General features: G+C 43.2%; 1 protein-coding gene across 5 annotated transcripts in view; it reads right to left on the reverse strand.

Moving 5' to 3' along the window:
- Positions 1 to 26,486, reverse strand: part of ADGRE1 (adhesion G protein-coupled receptor E1) — a 46,923-nt gene that overhangs the window by 9,164 nt on the left and 11,273 nt on the right. For 3 of the 5 annotated variants that reach the window (XR_002642538.3, XR_016391519.1, XM_022557289.3), the window contains exons 4-18: positions 24,149 to 24,304; positions 23,906 to 24,025; positions 22,109 to 22,255; positions 19,860 to 20,009; positions 18,833 to 18,973; positions 18,601 to 18,747; positions 17,802 to 17,890; positions 16,440 to 16,523; positions 13,166 to 13,343; positions 12,406 to 12,525; positions 10,224 to 10,423; positions 9,592 to 9,762; positions 6,320 to 6,514; positions 4,354 to 4,589; positions 1,077 to 1,143 (exon numbers count right to left, since the gene is read on the reverse strand). Coding sequence is in view for 1 of the 5 variants with exons in the window: in XM_022557289.3 (XP_022412997.1) it covers positions 1,077 to 1,143; positions 4,354 to 4,589; positions 6,320 to 6,514; positions 9,592 to 9,762; positions 10,224 to 10,423; positions 12,406 to 12,525; positions 13,166 to 13,343; positions 16,440 to 16,523; positions 17,802 to 17,890; positions 18,601 to 18,747; positions 18,833 to 18,973; positions 19,860 to 20,009; positions 22,109 to 22,255; positions 23,906 to 24,025; positions 24,149 to 24,304 (2,201 nt within the window). In the remaining 4 variants the exon portion in view is untranslated. The remainder of the gene's footprint in view (positions 1 to 1,076; positions 1,144 to 4,353; positions 4,590 to 6,319; positions 6,515 to 9,591; positions 9,763 to 10,223; positions 10,424 to 12,405; positions 12,526 to 13,165; positions 13,344 to 16,439; positions 16,524 to 17,801; positions 17,891 to 18,600; positions 18,748 to 18,832; positions 18,974 to 19,859; positions 20,010 to 22,108; positions 22,256 to 23,905; positions 24,026 to 24,148; positions 24,305 to 26,486) is intronic. The other 2 variants (XR_002642539.3, XR_016391520.1) reach the window with 2 other exon arrangements.

A 26,486-nucleotide genomic window follows, 5' to 3' on the forward strand; every position in this document is an offset into this window, starting at 1 on the left:
GGCTTCCCAGAGAGTAGAAGGGTGGCTCCCAGGGGATGGGAAGATGTTGGTCTAAGGGTACAAAGTTTCAGTTATGCAAGGTAAGTTCTAGAGATGTAATGTACAACACGGTGACTTCTGTTACAATACTGTATTATAAACTTGAAATTTGCTAGAAGGGTAGCTCTTAAGGGTTCTCACAACAAAGAAAGAAAAGGGAAAAAAAAAGGTAAGTATGTGAGGTGATGGATTTGTCAATTAGGTTGATTGTGGTGATCATTTCACAGTGTATACCTACGTCAAAACATCAAGTTGTACACCTTAAATATATATAGTTTTTGTCGATTAAACCTCCATAAAACTTTTTTTAAATGTCCATGGGGCTTCCCTGGTGGTGCAGTGGTTAAGAATCCGCCTGCAGGGGACACAGGAGCCCTGGTCCGGGAAAATCCCACATGCCGCAGAGCAACTAAGCCCATGCTCCACAACTATAGAGCCTGTGCTCTACAGCCCGCGAGCCACAACTACTGAGCCCACGTGCCACAACTACTGAAGCCCGTGCGCCTAGAGCCCATGCTCTGCAACGTGAGAAGCCACTGCAATGAGAAGCCCGTGCACCGCAACGAAGAGTAGCCCCCGCTCGCCACAACTAAAGAAAGCCTGCGTGCAGCAACAAAGACCCAACACAGCAAAAAAATAAAAATAAAAAAACCTCCAGGTTTCCCTTTGCCTCTTTCCCACCATTTCCCTCTCCAACCCTCCCCCCGCCACCAACCAATTGCTCTTAATTTCTTCCTACCTTTTCTCTTATTCAACATCTGTACTCAGAAGAGAGCAATAGACCCATTCTTACTGAAACACAAAGGATTGATAAGATTGTGGTCCCTTCCAGGGGATTTGCACGCTGGCATTAAAAAAAAATTTACAAATCAAAGAAATTACACTCTAACTTGGAAATCTCAGGAATCATGGATCAGAATGGTGCACGCTTTTGAGGAATAAGTGACCAGAGCTTTGCAACATCCACTGGCACTTCTTGATCCCTTGGGTGTCCTTGATCCTCCTCCAAAACACACTGCAACAAGCAATCAGCTTACCACTATAATTGTGCACACTGGCCCCAGGAAACTCCAGATAAACCCTGTCTCTGTATTCAGCCAGCAGCTATGGAGAAAAACAGGAGTCAGTGATTGTCTCAGAGTCCTGACCCTAAAATTACTCACACCCTGCCAGATGTGCTAATGGGAGAGAATATTGGCAGATGAGACTGGCGTGAAAATTTTCATGATGGACCAGGTCACATTTCAGTTTTCCTCTTTCAGACCTTCTTCCTGGGTTAATGTTCCTGAAATATTCACTTAATGCCTTGTGTAGAGCTCATTTCTCAAGTCATAACCTCTGTAACCCCTTTATCCAGACCTCTCCACTAGTATACCTTGTCATTCAAATCTCAGCTCGAACATCACCTCCTCTGAAAAGCCACTACCCTGGTCCTTTCCTAACAGAGCTTGCTGCTTTTTTTTTTATAGCACCTATCATAAATTATCTTCTTCAGTTATTTATATATTGTAAATTGTCCATCTTCCCCTACTAGACTATGAGCTGCATGAGAATTTGGACTTTGAACGTTTTAGCCATCTCTGAATACCCAGCACTCAGTGCAAATCCTGGCATGGATGAGGCATTCCATAATTATTTGTTAATAGGAATGAAGCAATAAAGGGAGGGAGGGAAGGAGGGAAGGGAGAAAAAGAAGGAAGAAAGGAAGAAAGGAGGGAGGGAGGGAGGGAAGGAAGGAAGGAAGGAAGAAAGGAAGAAAGGAGGGAGGGAGGGAGGGAAGGAAGGAAGGAAGGACGGACGGAAGGAAGGAAGGACTATTCTGCCATGTTTTGTAACAGCACCCCAATATTCCTTTAGCAGAAGTGTGCCTTCCCCAGCAAGAGAAGGAAAATAATCAAGTTTGGCCAACCAGATGTTCTCTCCCTGGAACGTAAGTCACCAGTAGTAGAGTGATCAAAAGGCAAGAAAATGTTTGCATCGTGAGAAAATGCTGCCCATATCCTTTCAAGGATAACTACTTCAGTAAATACGGGCCAATTTCCTCATTAGCATCTGCATCTCTGCCTGAGGGCATCAGACTAAAAGCTTTAGAAAATTTGTTCCCCCAGGGAGCAACCCTCAACCAATGGCTGATGGGAGGTAGCTGGATAAATATGCCAGCTCCCTCACCTCGCGGGTGGGATAACTGTGGTATGTGCCCCACACGGTCCCCCAGAGGTACCTACTGGGATTGAGCCCCAGTTACCTACAGCAGGACCTTCTCAGGAATGCACCCTGTATTTCCTCCTTCTATTCCCTGTCTCACTTCCCCACTCCCTAGTGCCTCCTGAGATCATTTCAAAGCCTTGCCAATGTTACTCCTCTCTTCCAAAACTTTCTGTAGTTCCTACTACCTAGAAGGTATTCACCAAATTCCATGCCCCCCCCAATTTCCTCTTCTTCCAATCCAATCCATCTATTCTCCAAATACAGCTTGAGCTCTCCCTTAGGCAAGATTTGTCCTCACTTATGTGTACATTTCAGTAGAGCTTTCAAGGCTCATTCAAAATCTACCTCCTCCAGGAAGGCTTCCATGAACTTTCCAGCTCCCATATGCCCTCATCCCTCTCTGGTCTGTGTCAGGGCTTATACTACCCACACCAACATCAGGCACTTCATCATGGTGGCCTTGCATTGTCACCACTATCTCCTGACAAGATAGTCAGACCTCACAGACATAAAAAACAAACTTATGGTTTCCAAAGGGGAAAAAGGGGAAGGGATAAATTTGGGATTAACAGATACACACTACTATATATAAAATAGGTAAACAACAAGGACCTACTGCATAGCACAGGGAACTATATTTAATATCTTGTAATAACCTATAATGAAAAGAATCTGAAAAAGAATATATGTATATATTCTTATGTGTAACTGAATCACTTTGCTGTACAGCTGAATCATTGTAAATCAATTATACTTCAAAAAAAATAAATAAATGAATATTTTTTTAAAAGGCAGTCAGACCTGAACTCAACTTGGACGCTTACTAGATATGTGACCCTGGGCAAATCCTGCAGCTGTGCTGAGCCTCAGTTTCCTCTGTAGCTACCATTTATTAAGCTGTTACTTTAGTCACTGTTGGTCTTGGGGCCGCCATGTACCGTAGCACAGGCGGTGCACTGCACAAATCTAGAGGGCAGTATTAACACTGTAGTGTCATTGAATGGTGTTGCTGTACACAGTGGAAACATAGGAATTTTGTTGAGAAATACCAGAGATAATATATATTTGTAAAGCTTACAGGGTTTAGATTATGAAGGGCACTCTTTTAACATGAATTCCATTCCCTCAGCCTTTATCTCATGACCTCACCTGAAGTATAAGCCATCAGCAGGCAGGGAGGAAACCTAGATATTTAATCCCCCAAACACAGCTCAGCAAAGTGCCTATAGCACCAGGGTGATAAACAGGGGCCCTGGGATTGGAAAGACCCAGATTCAAGTCCTCACCCTGCCACTTTTTCACTGTGTGATAGTGAGAAATTCTTTTCACCCTTCTGAGGCTCACTTTCCTCATCTGTAAGTTACAATAACAAGGGTCCATCCTAGGATGAAATGAAGTAACTCACTGAATTACAGTCTCTACCCTATCCACATACTACTTGTCCTGTCACTTACCTAATTTTTCCCTCAAAATTGACTCAACTTTTTACTTATACAATGGAATCATGTCTATACAATGGAATCATGTCTGTGAAATCATGAGTTTGATATGCCAGCAATTTTTTTCTAATGCCCTACAAAATAAATACAAAAATATTGTTTAATTAGGCCTCACTAGCATACTACCTAAAATCTTCTCACATAGAATCATGTGATAAACCTACCTCACTTTAAAACAGTCCATGGCAATAATGATGGTGGTAAAAATAACATATATAATGCTTTACACTGTGCCCAACACGGTCTAAATGTTTTGCAGATAATAATTCACTTAACACTCACAACAACACTATGATCCAGGCATTGTCATTCCCTTGCATTTAATAGATAATGGAATGAAAGCGTACAGAGTTTAAGTAACTTGCCCAAGGTAACACGGTGGTGGAGCCAGGATTCAGACCCAAGCAGGTTGGCTCCAGAGTCCACGAATTGAAACCTTGTGCCATCAAGGTCATTGTTTACATCACCACCATCCACGGATACTATAGTGCAAACAATGGCTCCTGGATTTGTGCAGTGCACAACCTGTGCTACTGTATATGGCAGCCCTGAGACCAACAGCACATAAAGTTAATAATTTTCAGGGAGATAGAAGGAGGTCACTTACCGATTATACATCCCATAACCTTGTGGTTGTATGACGGCAGAGACAGCCACCACCAGCGCCGGGAGCCCATAGCCAAAGGCACAGAGATACCTCATCTTGATGTTTCGAGAGCTGAAGTAATTCACCACTTTCAGGTTCCTGGCCATAAGGAAGAGCATCACAGCCTCCACCAGCATCCAGAAGAAGCAAGCGAGGAAAAGGTAGTGCAGAAAGCCCGCGATGATGGCACAGCCCATCTGCAGGGAAGAATCAGGCACGTTCAGGATCCCCTACTCCAGAGAGCAGGTTCAGAGGAAGAGGGCAAAGGAGAAGCTACTTTGATTGGAGATCCCCAAACATGGCCCCTTCATTCATTCCACAAGTACTTATTCTTCACCAAGGTGGCTCCATCCTTTTGGTAGGGTAACCAATCATCCAGCTTTGCCTGGTTTTCTCAGGACGTATAACTTTCAGTGCTAAAACTGGGAGAGTTTGGGGGGAAACAGATATATGATCACCCTTCTTTAGGGGATGGTTGAAGATATGGGGGAGGGGAAGGGGTCCACAAACTACAGCCATGGGTCGGCTGCCTGTTTTGTAAAGAACGTTTCATTGACATACAGCCACCCCCATTTATGTATTCTCTATGGCTGTTTTCACACTAAAACAGCAGAGCTGAATAGTCACAGCAGAGACCATAGTATCTGCAAAGCCAAAGATATTTATATCTGCCTCTTTACAGGAAAAGTTTGCCCACCCCTGGTCACGTGATAAGAGTGAGGCGCACTACTAGTCTTTAGTTCTCAGGGGGTCTGGAAAGCGAAACATCCCGCAGTGAGAGGGGTAGTTCTGCATCAAGAATGATCACCCCACCTGAAATGTCAGTAGCGCTCCCTTTGGAAAAACCCTGAGAGCCTACTGTTTCTGGCACAGTTACTGGGGGTAAATTGGCTAAAGTTCTTGTTCTCACGGAGCACACAGTCTCATGGGGGAGGTAGATACACAATCAGTAAAATAACCCAAAAAATCAATATGGTTTCAAATAGGTGCTGAGAAAGGAAGCAAAATAGAGTGATAAGGAGTAGAATTTCTCAGCTGTGGATGCAACTAGAGATTATCATACTAAGTGAAGTAAGTCAGAAAGAGAAAGGCAAACACCATATGATATCACTTATATGTGCAATCTAAAATATGGCGCAAATGAACCTACCTACGAAACAGAAACAGAATCACAGACATAGAGAACAGACTGGTGGTTGCCAAGGGGGAGGGGGGAGGGAGAGGGATGGACTGGGAGTTTGGGGGTGGTAGATACAAACTATTAAAGATAGAATGGATAAACAACAAGGTCCTACTGTATAGCATAGGGAACTATATTGAATATATTGTGATAAACCATAATGGAAAAGACTATAAAAAAGAATGTATATATGTGTATAACTGAGTCACTTTGCAGTACAGCAGAGATTGGCACAACATTGTAAATCAACTATATTTCAATAAAAAAAAGAATTTCTCCACTGTAGCATTAATGATATTTGTAACACGACTGCCAGATTATTTTCTGCTGGGGGAAGGGGGGCGGATGTCTTGTGCATTGTAAGGTGTTTAGCAGCATCCCTGGCCTCCACCCATTAGCTTCCAGCAGCATCCCCTCCCAGGGGTGACAACTAACAACGTCTCCAGATATTGCCAAGTGTCCCCTGAGTGAGGATGGAATCATCCCAGGTGAGCACTAATGGCTTAAAGAGTAGTAGGAGGGACCACTACAATATATAACATGATCAGGGAAATGATTTTAAACTGAGACCTATCACAAGATGGAGTCAACTAGGTGAGAAGCTGGGGAACGAGTATTGAAAGAGGGCACAGCACATGCAAAGGTCCTGAGGTAGGAAGTAGCATAGAGGGAGTTGGGTAACGATGAGCAGAGGCAGATTCGGAGATGATGGGGCTGGATGGGGACACAGCCTGAAGGATATGAGACCTGATTGTTGGTCTTGTCTACACCGGTGAGGAAGAGAATCTTGGCCAAGAAGAGGCACACGCAGAGGTGCAGGTGGAGGTAGGTGTTGTGGTTTTGGATGGTACGACACAGCAGGAAGGTGATGATGGCCACGGTGAGACACACCAAAGAGATGATCATGCCCACGTGGCTAATGATGTACAAAGTGAACTCCATCTGTCAGGAAAGAGATAACTGTTGGTCTCAGAGAAGGATCAACATACCCCCCAGGCAGGAAAATGAATTATCCAGCCTCCTGGCTTGGATATATAGAGCTTGGAGGCCTTTTCTCCCTCTGACACTCAGCGTGAACTAGATATTGTCCATCATCATCCTTTGGCATCCATCAGCACCCATTCTCACCTCTGTCCTATGCCCTGTTCTGCGAGGGCAGGACGTTTACAAATGACATTTCCCATGATCTCTTGGGGGTTAAGATCCTGAATGTCATTTAGGTTCTCCAGTGAGATGTATGCATGAAGGTTTTGAAAGGCAGGATGGAGGCAGATACCAGCCTTCTGCAGACAGGAGTGAGCTGTGGCTGGACTCCACCTGCCGACTATCCGATCTTTAATCTTTAATTTCCTGGATGTGGGGTGAAATGACAGCTGCAATTTTTGACCTCTGCATTATTGCTGCAGAGGGGTGATCTTGAAGCCAAAAATCCAAATGGCAGCCCCCTGACTTCAAGTCCTCCATCCCTTCCTGTGATTCTGCGAGCATCCAAGTCCCTGTATTAAATACTTTTCTGCTTGAAATACCTTGAGTGGTTCCTGTTTCCTGCTCTGAACCAGGACTGATAATAGGTGTTCAGAGATGCCCCAACTTCTGGGAGTAGAAATGGCAAGTTGAGTCCTTCTCTATGCCATAATTTGTAATTAATTTTAAGTTTATTTGGGTGCTTTCTGTGTGTTAAAGATATGCCAGGCACCATCTCATGAGCTCTTCTCTATGATATTGTGATGTAGCAGTTAAGAGAACTGACTACAGTTTTAGCTGTTTGAGCTTGGGCGAGATACTTAACTGCTCTGTGTCTCAATTTCCTCATCTGTTACAAAGAGGATACTAACAGTAACTACCTTATGGAATTGTTCTAGGAGGATTCAGTGAAAATACTTGAAGTACTCACAACAGTGCAGGAAACATGTATGATATAAGTGTTAATTTTCATCATTCTTTTTTCTTTTTTTTTTTAATGAGATGTTGATGCTTTTTAGTTTTGGTTTTTGGCTGTACTTTGTGGGATCTTAGTTCCCTGACCAGAGATTTGAACCCGGGCCGTGGTAGTGAAAATGCCAAGTCCTAACCAGTGGACCGCCTGGGAGCTCTGACATCATCATTTTTTACTTGTTCTCATTTATTTATTTATTTAGGCCGCATTGGGTCTTTGTTGCTGCACGTGGGCTTTCTCTAGTTGCGGTGAGTGGGGGCTACTCTTCGTTGCAGTGCGCAGGCTTCTCATTGAGATGGCTTCTCTTGTTGCAGAGCATGGGCTCCAGGCACGCGGGTTTCAGTAGTTATGGCACACGGGCTCTAGAGCACAGGCTCAGTAGTTGTGGCACACGGCCTTAGTTGCTCCGTGGCATGTGGGATCTTCCTGGACCAGGGCTCAAACCAGTGTCACCTACATTGGCAGGCGGATTCTTAACCACTCCGGCACCAGGCAAGTCCTTCTTTTTCTCAGTTTTAAGGTGAAAGAACTGGGCTCAGCTCAGAGAGGTTGAGTGACTTGTCCATGGAAACACAGCTAGGAAGTGACAGAGATGGGGCTTGAAACTAGACTAGTCTTGCTCTGGATCGAATACTCTTAAGTTCTAAGCCTTACATTCCTCTAAATAGCATTTAGGACCTCCCTGACAAGGAATAGAACCTCCCACCTGGTAATATAGACAAGGATACTCACCACAGCACTAATGTCTATTCTCTCTATCGAATCTAACCCCTCACCAAGGCTTATTTCAGGTTCCATCTCCTCCCTGATCTATCCCCAGTCCTCACTGACACAACACTCAGTTCCTACAGCACAAATTCTTACACCATTTACAGGCAGACCTCAGAGATATTGGAGGTTCAATTCCAGACCACCACAATAAAGCAAATATTGGCAATAAAGTGAGTCACATGAATTATTATCCCCAGTGCTTATAAAAGTTTTGTTTACACTACACCATATTCTACTAAGTGTACAACAGCATATGTCGAAAAAGTGTACATACCTTAATTAAAAAATATTTTACTGCTAAAAAATGCTACCATCATATGAGCCTTCGGTGAGTCTTAATCTTTTTGCTGGTGGAAGGTTTGAAATATTGTGAGAATTACCAAAATATGATGCAGAGCGTGAAGTGAGCAAATGCTGCTGGAAAAATGGCGCCAATAGACTTGCTCAATGCACACAGGGTTGCCAAAAACCTTCAGTTTGTTAAAAAAAAAAAAAAAACAAGTATCTGCAAAGTGCAATAAAACGAGGTATGCCTGTAGATGATTCTGTAGAAAGAGACTTCTGGACTCAGACCATCCTGGGTTCAAATCACAATCCCACTAATTACTGGCTTCATGACTAGACTGGCTGCTGAGCTCCAGTCTCCCATCCTGCAAAATGGGTCTAAAAACACTTAAAACAAAGGGTCCAGGGCTTCCCTGGTGGTACAGTGATTAAGAATCCACCTGCCAATGCAGGGGACACGGGTTTGAGCCCTGGTCCGGGAAGGTCCCACAGGCTGCAGAGCAACTAAGCCCGTGTGCCACAACTACTGAGCCTGCGCTCTAGAGCCCCCGAGCCACCACTACTGAGCCCGCACGCCTAGAGCCCGTGCTCCGCCACAAGAGAAGCCACCACAATGAGAAGCCCACGCACCACAACGAAGAGTAGCCCCCATTCGCCACAACTAGAGGAAGCCCACGCGCAGCAATGAAGACCCAATGCAGCCAAAAATAAATAAATAAAAATTTAAAAATATAAAAAAGTAAAAAATAAATAGAGCGTCCAGCCCATAGGAGGTGCTCAGTAAGTGGGGTCCGTGATTGTCATCGTGCCTGCACCTGTTTAGGGTCATTTATCGTTTTATATATGAGTGTCATGGCTTCCCAACCAGACCATGAATTCTCTATGGGCAGAAGTATGGCACACACCCCTTCTATCCCCCATAACCCCTTCCCACAACACCCAATGCCATGAGAGGCATACTATGGATGTCTAGTCAATGTTTTCCCACTGGATCTGGGGAGCTAGAGTACAGAGCATCAGTACTGACCGTGAGCTCCCCAGCAGCCATGATGATGGCCAAGTTCACCATTCGATTACAGCTGCAGCCAGTGTGCGTCTCAGAAACTTCAAGGATTGCACAGCCAGACGGTGTCCATCTACCTCCTTCAACATCTGTGCTCCAGGAAACGCAGATGGGACTCTCAAAATTCCGCTTTGGCTGAAAATTCAAAGGCTTTGGTTACCTGAGAATCCCTCTATTCAGGAATCCATTCAGGATTCAACTTGATCAACCTCAAGAAGATGTGGGTATGTTCTGTAGGGAAGGGAGAAAAATGCTGATATTTCAATGTGCAGTAATGAAAAGAAATGTCTTGGGTGCCAGACCTGTCTCTACCACTAACTTGGTCATAGCTAATGTAAAATACCTGTGTAAATGTTCCTGCATCAACACGACTTAATCTAACCTAAACCTTGCCCATTGATGAATGGGGAAATGCCACATAGAAATAGGAGAGCTCATTTTTCTAGTGGTGGATTTTGGGAAGTGGCTTGAGTTATCAGAAATTGTGGACACTTGCTGCTTTAATGGGTCCCCATCAAAAATGAGAGTTAAGCTCACTTGAGAATGGGGAATTCTCAGAATGCAGATGGGGGTCCAATGGAAACCTCTTCACAAACCTCAATGTTCTCCAGAGTGTAGATGACTGGTTTAGAGAACCCAACTTTCTTCTCTCCTGTTATGATGCCCCCAACAATGCGAGAATTCAACTTCAACTTCCTCTTGGAGTTGGCCAAGGGGATCTGAGGGTCTTGGAAGAAGCGCTCATCCAAAACGGACTCCATACCCGCAAAGGAGACAAAAGCCACCCCGTTGATCCCTGCAATTTCCCCCAAAAGCAAAAAAAACAAGGGGGGGGGGAATCATTTGCTCAGTAGTTATTATAGATGACCCAGCCCGTCCACACACATGCACACTTTCATATCCCATGCATCTCTGCACCACTGGCTTGCTCTGAGAATTGAAACGCCAGTGGACTTCCAGGTAGGTGAGCCTCACCTACCAGAGGCTCTGGTACCAAAGGTACCATAACCTTTAAAAAAAAAAATCTGGAGGTGCTATCACCTGGAAAAAATCTTGGCTATATTTAAAAGTAAATTTGAATTTGTGTTTTTAAGGGACAATTCAACTCAGCAGTGGGAAATAAGTTCCCCTCCCACATTTATGGTTATTCTTGTTCAGTCTCTTTGGTGGGCTTCCGCTTTCAATGTTGGTGGTCTCCAGGGATGTGTCCTAGCCTGTTCCTTGTGCCCTCCAGAGAGCATATAGATCAGGGAGCAATGAACAATGACCTACAAGCTAATCTGGCCATTGCCTGTTTTTTGTAAATAAAAGTTTCATTGCAACACAGCCTCACCCATTCATTTACATATTGCTTATGAATGCTTTTGCACTATGACGGTAGAGCTGAATCATTGAGACAGATTGTATTGTCCTCAAAGCCTAAAATATTTACTAACCATGCTCTACGGGAAAGGTTTGCCAATCCCTGATACAGATTAGCACTGTCTGCCAGAAATATCGTATAAACCACATATGCAATTTTACATTTTCCAGTAGCCACATTTCAGAACAGTAAAAAAAAAAAAAAAGGTCATTTTAATTATATATTAACTCAATACCTACAAAATATTACCATTTCAACATGTAGTCAATATAAAAAATATTAATAAGATAGTTTACATCCTTCATCTTTGGCACCAAGACTTTGAAATCCAGTATGTATGTCACCTTCACAGCCTAACCACACTCGAAGTGCTCAATAATAAAACATGACCAATGGCTGCTGGATTGGACAGGAAATGGCTTGACACTCCTGTACTGTGAGATTATTTTTTTTATTAATATTTTATTGGAGTATAGTGGATTTACAATATTGTGTTCGTTTCTGCTGTACAGCAAAGTGAACCAAACATACATATACACATATCCACTCTCTTTTAGACTCCATTCCCAGAGATAATTTATTTAATGTCTGACTTCCCTAGCAGATGTTAAACTCCCTGAAGGCATGGGCTATTTCTGCCTCTACCATCATTTCTTTTTCTTTTTTTGGACATGCCTTGCGGCATGTGGGATCTTAGTTCCCCAACCAGGGATTGAACCCGTGCCCCCTGCATTGGGAGTGTGGAGTCTTAACCACTGGACCGTCAGGGAAGTCCCCCTCTACCGTCATTAATTCCCTCACATCTTGGCACAGGTCTTGGCACCTAGGAGGCGATCAATAAATATTTGCTAAAGAAATTAAAATTAAAAACAAAATAAATACATGCACCCCAATGTTCATTGCAGCACCGTCTACAATAGCCAAGACATGGAAGCAACCTAAATGTCCATCGACAGATGAATGGATAAAGAAGATGCGGTGCACATATACAATGGAATATTACTAAGCCATAAAAAAGAATGAAGTAATGCCATTTGCAGAAACATGGATGGACCTGGAGATTATCATACTAAGTGAAGTAAGTCAGACAGTGAAAGACAAATACCATATGATATGCCTTATAGGCAGAATCTAAAAAACAATGATACAAATGCACTTATTTACAAAACAGAAACAGACTCACAGACTTAGAGAACGAATTTATGGTTACCGGGGTGGGGGGAAGGGTGGAGAGGGATAGATTGGGAGTTTGGGATTGACATGAACACACTGCTATATTTAGAATAGATAACCAACAAGGGACTGCTAGAAAAAAATTTTTTTAATTTAAAAAAGTTTTAAAAGGTAATAAATAAATATTTGCTGCTTGAATGCACAATAACCACCCTCTCTGATTCTCAGGAGTGGGTCTGTACCTGTGGATTCAGATTCTTCGACTGTGGAGCACCAAATCTTCATCTCATCCCCTTTCGCTTTCAAATTAAAGGCCTCATTCTCTTCAATGCATCCTTTGTCGATAATTTTGCTCTCAATGTCTAAAAGGGAGAAAGGGAGAATTTACAGGAGGTCACCCAGAAAGTGGGTCTTGAATTTGGTTTCTGGCCAAGAAAGGGACGCATCCCTGGTTGCAAGAGAAGGAAAGGACAGACAGAAAGGTCGTGGGAAAGATCCTGAGGCCCTTGATGAATGACAGGAGGACGGTAGCACCAAATAAATGAGAAACCCAATTGTAACTCTAGGAGTGAGCGCTCACATCCTTAGGGGATGCGTCAGGGAAAGATGGGCTTGAAGTCAACAATGATGGAAAGCAGCAGAGTCATGGCCCTCTGACTACTCCAAATTTAGACAGGTTTTCCAAAGCCAAAGGAAATTGAAAGAGTCTGGAGCATGTCCAGCATAGTGGACAAGAAGGGTTCAGGTTCCACAGTCACTAACTAGGAGGCCTAGCTCCGCCACTCACCAGCTGTGTAAACGTGACCAGTGAATTAACACAATGCCAGGCACTCGATAAATGGGAGATGTTGTTACGATAATTGGACTTGCTTTGCTGTACGTTCAGAGGTTTGAAACAGCTGGGGAAATGGTAAATGGCAAAGCCATGCAGAATCACATGGCCAAAGTCACCCGTCTAAATCACCCCCCAGGTGTGACCTTGACACCAAGGATATGTCCTACCTAAGTGGTCCGTCTGAATCGTCTGACTGACATTCGCTGAGGGTTTCAGAAGAGCTGCCAAAGTGGTGCTTTCCACGCTCTCCAGTAAGACTGTGGCCAGGGTAGATGTCTTCTCTTTGGTGAAGTTGGACCACATGGATGTTTGTTCAATCACAGAGGCAAAGCTCTCAGCCGTACTCTGCAAGGAAAGGTGTGTTTGCTCTCTCTCTCTCTCTCTCTCTCTACTCTTTCTCTTATCAGTTAAACAGCAGCTGTCCCCTCTCTCATCAAGAGAATGGGTTGACAGTCTAGGATAATGAAGAATGTAAAAGGACATTCACTCAGCCTCCTTTTCCTGATTCAAGAAGCCCCACTGGGAATGCAAATTGGTGTAGCCTTCATGGTGTGCAGTAAGTCAGCACTTGTCATGGCATAAATTGCACATATCCTTTTAACTCAGCAATTTCCCTTCCAGGAATCCCTCCTGCAAGAAATACTTAAAAATTGTGCAAGGATCTTGGCCAATCATGTGCATTTCAGTGTGGTTTGTGATAGCAAGAATTCGGAAAGCCTGAATGTCCAACTGATTGGTTAAATAAAAGATGATAAAGTCAAATCATGGGAGAGTATACAGCTGTTAACAAAAGAATGACTTATATCTATGTATATTAACAAGCAGAAAGGTCCATGAGCTACGATTACGTAAAGCAAATTACAGAATCACATGTTATATTATCTCCTTTCGTTTAAAAAGAACAAGTACTTTAATTTAAAATTTTATATTTATGGTATTTATGTTTCTGGCACTAATTGAGATTTTAAAATAAATATAATTAATACTTATTATGAGCCAAGTATTAAGTGCCTTATATATACTAATTTATTTAATTTTATGAAGATACTTATGAGATAGAAGCTATTATTATTTCCATTTTGGATGAGAAAACAAAGATACATATCTAGTAGGTGGCAGAAGCAAGATTTGAACTTTGGCAGTCTGGTATCAGAGGTGGAATCCTTAATCACTGCTCTAAACCACTCATAGTAGGTACTCAATGTGTGCGTCAATGTGTGTGTGTGTGTGTGTGCGTGTGTGTGTGTTATACAAGCATTCACAAAGCAAAAAAAGATATGGAAAGCTATGCATCTAAATGTTAACATTGGTTATGCCTACGGAATAGAGTTAAGGAAAGACTAGCAATAATAATATTAATATTAATGCTGATACTGTGCCCTTGATTATTGATTATTGTTAATAAACTGACTATAAAAATGTAATCCCAACAAAAAAATATGAAGAGAATTCACAAGTTCACAACCTAATAAATGAAGGGAAGAAATTAGTTGACTCCAATCCAATGGTGAAGGAAATTAACTAAAATCTTAGCAGGGAAACCAATTTCTATGTATCCAAATTTGATGATAAGAAGATGAAAAGAATTTCAATAAAAACTGGATCAGAGTGAAACTTGAGAGATGTTTGTCTGGGAAAAACAGGATGCACTGAGTTTTGTAACCATATCCCAAATGAAAGGCATGAGTTTGGGGTCCCTCCCCACCGACAGAGCAAAAAATCTCAGCTAGACTCATCCTGAAAAACTGTGGTTCTCAATTCTGTGGCTGCTGAAATCTCATCCAAATCCCCTTTGACATTAAATCTCTTCTGCTTAGCTAGGAAGTTTATTTTATATCCTCAGGAAAGAAAAAAAGTAGCAAGCAAGCTAAAACTCCATAGTAGTAATACTTTTGTGTTAATTTTAGAAGGTTTTGTAATCTTTGGCATAATTTGGAAATCTATTGTTTAAAGGGCTGGAAGACTTTGACACATTAAAGGAGACCAATTAACCGCATGATTTCATGGCAAAAAGCAATTAGATGTGATTTTAATACGAACAATTTAAGAGAACATGGCTGTTGATACACCGTATTACACATTTTTTAAAAACTCTGAATTATTATATTTATGCATGTGACTGAGTGGATTTATGAATCCCTTAAGGGCATAGTGACCTTGCCTTTTAGGTTTGTAAATCTTCCTCATTAAGTACTTAAAATCTGGGGAGAAATGAGAATATTTGTAAACATGGTAGAAAATGTTTGAGGGAATTTAAATAAATTTGTTGACAGCGTTCATTGTTTATACAAATTTCATCTGAAAACCCTATGAATAAGTGTACACTTCATGAATAAATATGTTATACTAATAAATTAATTTAAAATTCACCAGAATACAAATGAAAGTGTTCTTCTTATTTTCATACAGATTTATAAATGACGTAACAACATCCATAAGTTGCAACTTAAAGTCTTAAGAGAAACTATTTTTTTAAATCTGCAATTGTAATGACCTAGTCATCCCACTCCTAGGTATTTACCCTAGAAAAATGAAAATTCAAGTACACACACACACACACACACACACACACACACACAGATAAATGTTTATAGTAGGTCTATTGATAATCGCCAAAAGCTGGGGTGGGGAGCTTCCCTGGTGGCGCAGTGGTTGAGAGTCCGCCTGCCGATGCAGGGGACACGGGTTCGTGCCCCGGTCCGGGGGGATCCCACGTGCCGCAGAGCGGCTGGGCCCGTGAGCCATGGCCGCTGAGCCTGCACGTCCGGAGCCTGTGCTCCGCAACGGGAGAGGCCGCAACAGTGAGAGGCCCGCGTACCGCAAAAAAAAAAAAAAAAGCTGGGGTGGGGATGGAGGAATGAAGAGATCTTGGTCAAGTGGAAACAACTCCAATATCCTTCAAAGATGAGTGGATAAACAAACTGTGGTCCATCCAGAAAATGGGACACTACTCAGCCATAAAAAGGAGTGAAGCACTGACACAGGCTACAATGTGGATGAAACTTGAAAACATGGTGCTCAGTGAAAGAAGCTAGACTCAAAGGGCCACTTACTGTGTGATTCCATTTACAAAACACTCTTGAAAAGACAAAACTGTAACGACAGAGAACAGATCAGGGATTCACAGGAGCTAATGGTGGAGGGAGTGAATATCTGACTATAAAGAGGAAGCCCAGGGCTTCCCTGGCAGTCCAGTGGTTAAGACTCTGTACTTCCACTGCAGGGGGCACGGGTTTGATCCCTGGTCAAGGAACTAAGATCCCGCATGCCCCGCTACACAGCCAAAAAGTTTAAAAAAAATTAAGTGAAAAAAAAAAGAGGAAGCCCAGTGGCGTGGGTGGGGGTGGGGGGAGGAGAGGAGGGTCAGGGGAGGGGGATGGAACTGTTCTGTTGTCCGACTGTTTGAAACTCGAAACATGATTATGAAGACTTCACTGTTACCTTCAGAGAGACGACGGTGGTTTTGTTTTTACAGACGTCATCCAGAATGCTGAGGGTGGCATTCATCAGTGCACAAAAGGAAACCTGCATCCCAGAGGGAAGAGCATTTGTGAGCGTCGATCAAGTGTGCAATGTACAGACTGGGCCATTGAGCCCACCACGTGGGATGGTCCTGGATTCCTGAGGTGTCACAAGTCTCTAGAATTCTCAGGGAGATGAAAACTCACCTTTTGATCAGAATTGGAATCATAACATCTTTCTCTTCCATAAATAAGAAGAGAAAACATCAACCAACAGCAAAACTATTGAGTGGGGTGGAAAAGACCAGTGGTCCAAGTGGAATATAATTCAGCCATGAAAAGGACTGAAGCACTGACACAGCTACAACACTGACGGACCTTGAAAGCACGATGCTCAGTGAGAGAAGCCAGACACAGAATGATACATAGTGTGTGATTCCATTTATAGGAAATATCCGGAATAGGTAAATCAATGGAGATAGAAATTAGATTACTGTGTATTGGGGGCTGATGCCAGGGGGGAATACAGAGTAACTGTCAATGGGTACATAGGATTTCTTCTGGGGGTGATGAAAACGTTTTGGAGATAGAGGTGGTGGTTGCACACCATGGTGAGTGTACTAAATGTCTCTGAATTGTACACTTTAAAATGGTGAATTTTATGTGCATTTCACAATTTAAAAAAAAAAACAACAGTGAACCAAAGTGCATGGGAATTCCAAAGCTAATTTACAAACTCGTATTTAATATAGTGACATCAATACCTGAAGATGCTTCTGGAGTCTTTACTTACTAGAACGACTTCATTAGAGAACCAAGACATCCAAATTCCTCTGCCTGGCCTGGAGGCTGCGTTATCACCCATCCCACGTCACACAGATGCAGCACATACACCTTCACTAATAGTGAGACTCCAATACCATTTCTTCTTTTAGTAAACGAATCCCCAAGTTTTAGATAGACAAATGTCCTTCCCGTCCAACTGTCCTTGAAGCTATGTGTAAGCAAAAGTGATACTGGGTCATACTCTTAAAGGGAAGGACTGTGCCTTTCACTTCCCCTTCTCTTCTGCCCACCAGCTGGAATGCAGACTTGATGTCAGGAGCCGGAGCAGCCATTTTGGACTAAAATGGGGGAGACTTGTGTTGCTGATGGTAGAGTATTATGAAGCCATCATGTGAGCTCTCAGCAGCTTATACTCAGACTGTTACAAGGAGAGAAATAAATTTATACCTGGTCTAGGCCACCGTATTTTTTGACTTTGTTAAAGCTGCACAGCAACCTTCTACCTAAGTGCCTTCTGGGAAAACTTCAAGAACTAGGAACCTTCAAAAATATTTACATATTCAGGCTCCACTGCTGCTCCCACTTGGCATAGCTGGGCCCACTCATTGTTGGGTATCACATCTTCTTTACACTTGAAGGGAACCCCTGAGAAGAAAAAACAAAAACAACCAAATCAAACGTAACCACAGCAAGATATGATTAAAAGGCAAGTCTGATTTCTTCACCCCCTGCTTGAAATCCATCCATTGTCATATTATACAACAGTGGAAATGAACAAACTACAGCTACATGCTACGTCAGCAACGCTGAGAAGCATGACGGTAGGTGAAAAAAGCAAATCAGAAAAGACTATACATAATATGATACCATCGTTATAAAGCTCCAAAGCAAACCAAACTAAGGAAGGAATGTTTAGAGGGGGAATATTTTAAGTAGGGGAATTACAAAGTTCCATGTGGTTCCCTCTGGGGAGGAGTCAATGGTACGGAACAGGGAAGACACATGTAGGAAACTCAATGGCATTGATGATGTTCTAGTTCTTATGTTGCCAAGGGCCTCAGATGTACTCATTTTATTATTATACTTCATTTCCTCCATATAAGTTATCTATACTTTTAATATATCAAATAATCCATAATTTAAAAAAATGTAAACCTTTCAAACTTCTCCATGGATTGATGCTTCAAAAATAATTTATCAAATGAGTGATTAATGAATGAGTAAATGAACAGAAAAAGAGAGAATATGTGGACGAGGTACAAAAAGAAGAGGGTACAGAGGTTGGGAAAAGTGAGGATTCTACAACCAAAGCAAGACACAGATTGCATTGCCAAGACATGCAAGGAGATTATTACTTTTGCAACTGAAGTTGCCATATTTCCAGGAGACTTCTGGATTGGGATGAAAGCCCACCATGCAGCCACAGCTGTAGGAGCCCAGGGTATTGGTGCAGACAGAATTTGGGCCACAGGGTGATGGATCCTGGAGGCATTCGTCAATATCTGTGAAGAACTCAAGAATATCAAACAACTCTGAGGAGTAAGGAGATACTTCTTTCCAGGGATGTCCAGCAAACCCTCCACTCACCTATGCAGTCCACTTTTGGGTCTGTGGAGTTGAGCTGTCCATTGCTTGGTGCAAAGCCAAGGTGGCAGGTACAAAAGTAGCTCCCGGGGGTGTTGGTGCATGTCGCATTGAAAAGGCACTTATCAAGGCACTCATCAATATCTGTGGAGTAGAGAATGGGCATGAGGCAGAGTGGGCCACCAAGCCAACAAAAATCATGCTTCGCCTTCCAAAGCAGAGAGTGGTCGCTAAAACATGGCATCCCAACCAGGAACTACATTTCCCAGAATGCTCCGCATGTAGATGGGATCATGTGACTAGCTTTCACTTATGGGAACATGACATATGTCACTTCTGGGCCAAGGTGGTTAAGAAGTGGGTGTGCCTTTTCTCTCTTTCCCCACCGCTGGCTGGAACCAGGAATTCTAATGCCCTAAGGGATAGAAGAACCAAGAGATACAAGGAGACTGGACACCTGTGGAGGAAAGCTGCCCTTTGGCCAAGTATATCCATATTGGATTCATTTGAGAGTAAGAAATTTCTATTATGTTGAACTAGTGGTTCTCAACTGAGGGAGATTTGCCCCTCTGGGGACCTTGGGCAATGTCTGGAGACATTTTTGTTGGTCGCTGGGATCCAATGGATCGAGGCAAAAGATCCTATAATGCGCAGGACAGTCCCCCAGAACAAAGAGCTATCCAGCCCCAAAAGTCAATAGTACCAAAGTTGAGGAGCCCTGACCTAACTAATCTCCCTCAGAGGGTTTCTGAACCAGCTGCCATGCTCTGAGGAAGCCCAAGCAGCCATGAGGAAAAGTTCATAAGGAAAACTGAAGGGCCAACTGAGCTTCCAGCCAGAGACCAGTACCAACTACCAGCCATGTAAGCAAGGTCATTTTGCACCTGCTAACCATCCTACTGCCCCAGAAACACCATATGGTCAACCCACAGAATCACGGGCAAGAACAATTCATTGTTGATATAAGCCACTACCTTTCAGGGTAGTTTGACCTCCGCTGAGAAGTCCCCAAAATGGCTGGAAGAGTTACCTGTACACTTGAAAGCCTCAGGTTTCTCAGGGCTCCACAAATCAGGTGAAAAGAACCCTGGCAGGCAGGAGCAACTGTATTTTCCCAGGTTGTTGGTGCAGACGGAACTGGGACCACAAAGTGTGGAGTTCCTGGAACATTCATCCACATCTAAGCAGAAAATCAAAAGGATGAAGGAGGCTGAGGCTACAGCAGCAGTTCATAGCCCTACCACTGACCTAAAGCCAATGGGTTTCCCCAGCTCCTCCAGGCTCACCTTCTTAAACGCATTTGCATCACTATGAAAAGGAAACATTTAGAGGCGTGTGTATGACCCATGCAAATCTTCTGATGAGACTCCCCACAGCTCAGGATAGAATCCATACTCCTCATTAGAACATATAAGACCCTAAGAGTCTGTTCCCAGCTGAGCTCATCCTTTCCTTCTAATCCCTTCATAATTCATGACCTGGATTCATCGATTACCTGTAGGTGCACAAAGGCTCATTCTCTCTCACCTGTGTTCCCTCAGCCTCAAACCCATTGATGAATCTCAATTCCTCTTCAAGAAATCACTATATCAGAGTGGAGGGGTAAAGAGCATGGACATCTTGAGTTCAAAGCCTGGCTCTGCCCCCTTATAATCTGTGTGTTACTGGGTGCTATGGAGTGAATTACGTCACCTCCCCCCAAATTCATATGTTGAAGCCCTACCCCCCAGTGGGATGGTATTTGGATGTGGAAAATAATTAGGTTTAGATGAGGTCATGAAGGTGGGATCCTCATGAGGGAGAAGGAGAAGAAACACAAGCGCTTTCTCTGCCATGGGAGAACACAGCAAGAAGGCAGCTGTGTACAAGCCAGGAAGAGAGCTGTTTCCAGAACCCTACCATGCTGACACCTTGATCTTGGACTTCCAGCCTCCAAAACTGTGAGATAATAAATCTCTGTTGTTTAAGCCCCCCAGTCTCTGGTACTTTGTTATGGCAGCCTGAGCTGACTCATACACCGGACAAGAGAATTCATCTCCGTGTGTCTCCTTTTCCTCATCTGTGAAATGGAAGTAATCATAGAGCCCACCCCATAGTGTTGTTCAGAGGATTACATAAGATGATACGTTATCTTTAAACACTCAGAACAGAACCTGGGACACAGCAAGTACTAGGTTAAGTATTCGTTAACTAAAATAAAAAGTTAATGGCAAACGTGTTGAGCTTTCTTTGTGGCAGGCAATGAGGAAGATCCTTTACATGCATCCACTCAACAACGCTCCCAGCAGCCCTGTGAGGTGCAAACTAATATTTCCATTTTTCAGAGGAGGAAACTGAGGCTTCAGAATTGTGCAAAGTCACATAGCTTGTGAAAGGCACAACCGGGATTTAAATTCAGGTTCTGTCTGGCTCTGGAATTTTTACATGACAGCTTTCCAGGCTTTCTTGAGTCTCAGAGACTGGAAATTTGGTGATTAAATTGATATCTGTCCTGCACAAGCCCACCCTGAGTTACCAGCAGGTGTAGCCTCATTCAGAGGCAGCAGATCATGGTGGCTGAGGTATGAAGTCACACTAGGCATAGTTCTACCATGACTCTCTTATTTCCTTTCTACTTGACCTTGGGAGAGGTGATTCCACCACAATGGAGCCTCAGTTTTCTCATCTATAATATGGGTATAAAATACCACTGATAGCATCAGGTTGTTGGGACAACTGAATGAGCACATATATAGAAGAGCTTAGTGCCTTGGCTGGGATCCTGCCTTTAGGACTGTGTACCTGCTGTTTCCCCCTCCTGGAACAGCTTTCCCCAGATAACCCGTATCTCACTCCCTTCAGGTCTTTTCTCAAATATCAACTTCTCAGCATGGCTTTTCCCTACCACGCTATTAAAACTACAACTTCACCCTCGAGTATTCCCTACCCGCCTGTCCTGCCTTCTTTGTCTTCATCTCCTTTAACTATCCCTGACACACAATATGTCCATGAACGTATTTTGTTTGTTCCCTATCTCTCCCCACACTGGATGATAAGTTCCATGACAACAAGTATTTTTGCCTGCATTACACACTGCTGTATCCTCCATCCCTAGAATAGTGCTTGGCATGTAGTAGGTGTTCAGGAAGTGTTTGTTGAATGAATGCATGAATGATTATTGGCTTCAGCTTTGCAGATGAGGGCTTTGAATTCAGCTGAGACCCACCTCAAATCCTCCCCCACCACTGGTGTCTTTGCAAACAGATTGGACTTGATTCCCCAAGAGACCCATGAACCTACCTTCACAAGTCTCTCCCAGGCCCTGGAAACTCATCTTTCCCCTGCTGGATTCAAATCCTGGGTTGCAGGCACAAGAGTAGCTTCCAAGACTATTGTGGCAAGTTGAATGCTCTGGGCAAGTTCTGGGATCAGCACATTCGTCCACATCTGGTGAGTGGAAATGGAAACCCCGGTCAAGGCAGAGGAAGCAGTGAGGACAGGAGACTGCAATCAGGAGATTCACTCCACCGGTTCTCCACCTGATGCTCCCCAATACCCAGACTTTCCCCTTCTCTCTAACGTCCTTGCAGCTAAGCATAGTCTTGAGAATAATGCTGGCCAACCGTATGCAAGCAAAATGGTGGCAAATAGTTTCAAGTCACAATGATCATAGATTGCAGAAATGGCTGTCATCCTTTACTCCTCCCTGTGTCCACAACTTGGGATGAGGTTTGTGCTGTACCATGCGACATTGCCACTCCTCTCTTTAAGATGTGGAGTTGTTTCCCCAGCCCTTGACTGTAGCTGGCTCTATGACTTGCATTGGTCAATAAATATGGCAGAAGCAATGTGGTGCCAGTTCCAGACTTATACCTCAAGAAACTTACTTGCTTCTGCTCACACTTTGGACCCATTGCCTCTGCCATATGAACAAACCCCAGGTTAATTTTAAAAAAAAAAGACAAAGTGCAAGAGAGTTGGATCATCCCAGATGAGCCCCAGATATGTGAGACCCACAGCTGTCCACAAACACATGAACAAGCCCAGTGGAGACCCAAAGAACTGACCAGCAGAGCCCAACCTAAACTGCCAACACGTGGAATCCAGAACTAAACAAATGGTGGTTGTTTTAACCACCAACTTTCTGGAGTGATTTGTTACTCAGCAATAGCTAACTGCTACAAATAGATCAGAAATGTCAGAGATGACTTCAAATATCTCTAACTCCAAGCCAAGGGTGTATGTTGAGGGCTTGATCACTCCATGCCTTGCTTGATAGAGTCACCCTCCCTTTAAATAAATAATAGTGCTGCAGCAGACTCAGGAAGATGGAGCCCTTTTCTCTTGGTGAGAATATTCTGGTTGCAGTGCAGAGGATAGATTCAAGGGATCAACACTAGAAAAAGGAGAGACTAGTGAGGAGGCTGTTGCAATACTGATGAAACCTAAACCAAGGATGGAAAAGAGTGAAGAGATTCAAGACATATTTAGCAGGCATTTTGCCCAATGACATGATGACTGATTTAATATGGAAAGGGAGGGAGGATCAAGAATAACTCTCAGGTCTTCATTCAAATACCTTTCAGGGAAAAGTTTTGAAGTTTGGGTCTGAGCTCTCCCCAGGATAGAGTTTATCTCAGTGCTACTGACACTTCAGACCAGATCATTCTTGGCTGTGGGGAGGCTGTTCTGTGCATTGGAGGATGTTTAGCAGGGTCTCTGGTCTCTACCCACCAGTTGACAGTAACACAAACCACCCGCCTCCACCACCAGTTGTGACAACCAAAAATGTCTCCAGACATTGTCAATATCTCCCCCCCACAGGGTGGTGAGTGAATCACTCTAAGGATCGAGCTCCCCCCCACCGTTACTCTCAAGTACTGCCTGACCCACTGCTTAACTCATAGTAGACCCTCAACGGGAGTTCAAATTCAGGTTCTTCTACTTAATAGCTGTGTATTCTTAGACAAATGACTTTACCTCTCTGAGCCTCGACTGGATTATTTCTAAAATGAGGATCATAATCCCTACCACATAGGATCACTATATGAAGTTCTTAATTAATCAAGTAGGTAAAGAAGATGAGGTTCTCTATACCTTCACAGGTGGAGTTTTTAGAGGTGTATCCAACTTGGCAGCTGCACCTGTAGCTTCCCAAAGAGTTGGTACACTCAGAGTGCTCTGGGCAGACCCCACTGTCGAGGCATTCATTAATGTCTGAGGGGCAGTGGAGGACATTGGGGAGACAAAAGATTAGGTGTCTATGGTTAGAAACACAGGTACCCAACTCAGTAGGAGCTGTCCACCAAAGACCCGTGCCTGAGAGCCTGAGCGCATTACCTGTACAGGCGAAATGACCTGGCTTTCCTGGGTTCCAGTTATTTCCAGTGGGAGAAGAGAAACCAGGCAAACAATTGCACTTATACCTCCCCGGCAGGTTTCTGCAGACTGAGTTAGGACCACATGGTGGCTGGCTTTGAGAACATTCATCTATATCTGGAGAGAAGAAGAGTCAGAGTGTTACAAATTTTCTTCATCTTGTGAAACAGTTTGTATTTTCCAAAGTTGGTTGAAACAATGTCTTCCATCCCATATGCCCTTAATTCAACGCCCTTTCATTGGTATTCCTTCCGTCAAGCCCTGGGGTCTATATTTCCTCCCCTTGAATCTGACCATGCTTGTGACTATGGTGGTGGTGACACTAGGTCCTAAATATACCATGCAAGTCATAAAAATGTCACACACTTCCACCTTGCTCTCTTGAGAAGCCGGTGCTTGACTCAGCCGCCACACTGTGAGGAAGATCAACCAGCCATGAGAAAGCAGCCCACGTGGAGAAGAACTAAGACCTCCAGCCCACAGCCCTGGCAGAGCAGCCAGCCAACAGCCAGCACAAGCTTGCCAACCTTCTGAGTGAGCCCCCTGCAAACTGGATCCTCCAGCCCCAAGTTGAGCCGCCCCAACTAACAATGTGTAGAACAAAGTCAAGCCATCCTCAGCAAACTCAGTCCAAATGGAAGATTCATTCATGAGCAAAATAAATGATTGCTGGTGTTTTAATACACAAAGTTTGCTGCTCCCCAGCAATAGATAACCAGAAGAGTTTCCAAACCCACCTCTAGGAATTTACTCATTGAAGCACCCATAGAATTGTGCAGTCATGGTACCATGGGGTGGTCCTCCCCTAATCTCCTTCAGACCTACTCTGTCAAGTCACCCTAAATAAACACTTACGATGCACTTGTTGTGCAAACAGAACTTAAAGGCAAGTTCCCTATAGCTCCCTCCCAGCAAACTGTGCCTCTCCTAGAGAGAAATCTGTACCTGCCACTATATATCAAGATAAGATCACAGGAATGTTCATTCCAGCTTTAAGTCATGAAACATTAGAAAGACCTAGTGTCCATCAATTGCAGGGTGATTAGGTCTGGAGTTGACATAAAGAATAAGGTAGCATGGTCCTTCATTTGATAAATATCTATCAAATATTCACAATGTGTTAGACAACACAGGTCAAAGACATAGAGCGGACAAGATCCTTGCTGTAGTATCCACCATTATGTAGATGGGGAATGTTGCCCTCACCCCTTATTTAAAAACAAGGGACCAACAAGACTACTGTGCTTACTGAATAACCCATGAACTGTAGCCTAAAGATTTTAAAAAGTATGTTTGTACAGATGACCAATGAAAAGATGCTCAACATCACTAATTATCTGAGATATGCAAACCAAAACTACAATGAGGTATCACCTCACACCAGTCAGAATGGCCATCATTAAAAAGTCTACAAATAATAAATGCTGGAGAGGGTGTGGAGAAAAGGGAACCCTCCTACATTGTTGGTGGGAATGTAAATCGCGGCTGCCGCTATGGAGAACAGTACGGCAGTTCCTCTTAAAAACTAAAAATAAAGTTACCATATGATCCAGCAATTCCACTCCTGGGCATATATCCGGACAAAACCATAATTTGAAAAGATACATGCACCCCAATATTCATAGCAGCACTATTCACAATAGCCAAGACATGGAAGCAACCAAAATGTCCATAAACAGATGAATGGATAAAGAAGATGTGGTCCATATGTACAATGGAATATTACTCAGCCATGACAATGAATGAAATAATGCCATTTGCAGCAATGTGGATGTACCTAGAGATTATCATACTATGTGAAGTCAGACAGAGAAAGACAAATACCGTATGATACCACCTGTATGTGGAATCTAAAATATGACACAAATGAATTTATTTGCAAGCCAGAAATAGACTCCCAGACATAGAGAACAGACTTGTCATTGCCAAGCGAGTGGAGGGGAGGACGGAATGTGAGTTTGGGATTAGCAGATGCAAAGTATTGCACATAGGATGGATAAACAACAAGGTCCTACTGTACAGCACAGGGAACTATATTCAGTATCCTATAATAAACCATAATGGAAAAGAATCTGAAAATATACACACACACACACACACACAGACACACATATACATATATATATATAGCTGAATCATTTTGCTGTACAGCAGAAACTAACACAACATTGTAAATCAACTATACTTCAATAAAAAATAATTTTTTAAAAAACTGTGTTTGGGGTTCCCTGGGAACTATAATAATACAAATCAGTTATCTTGTTCAGAGCTCAGCAAATGATTTACAGCCCATAAGTCA

The sequence above is a fragment of the Delphinapterus leucas genome, unplaced genomic scaffold (assembly GCF_059928025.1).
Source record: "Delphinapterus leucas isolate spDelLeu-1000000601 "Yukka" unplaced genomic scaffold, BTC_Dleu_Yukka2 spDelLeu_asBTCV2_sq25, whole genome shotgun sequence".
Classification (NCBI taxonomy): Eukaryota; Metazoa; Chordata; class Mammalia; order Artiodactyla; family Monodontidae; genus Delphinapterus; species Delphinapterus leucas.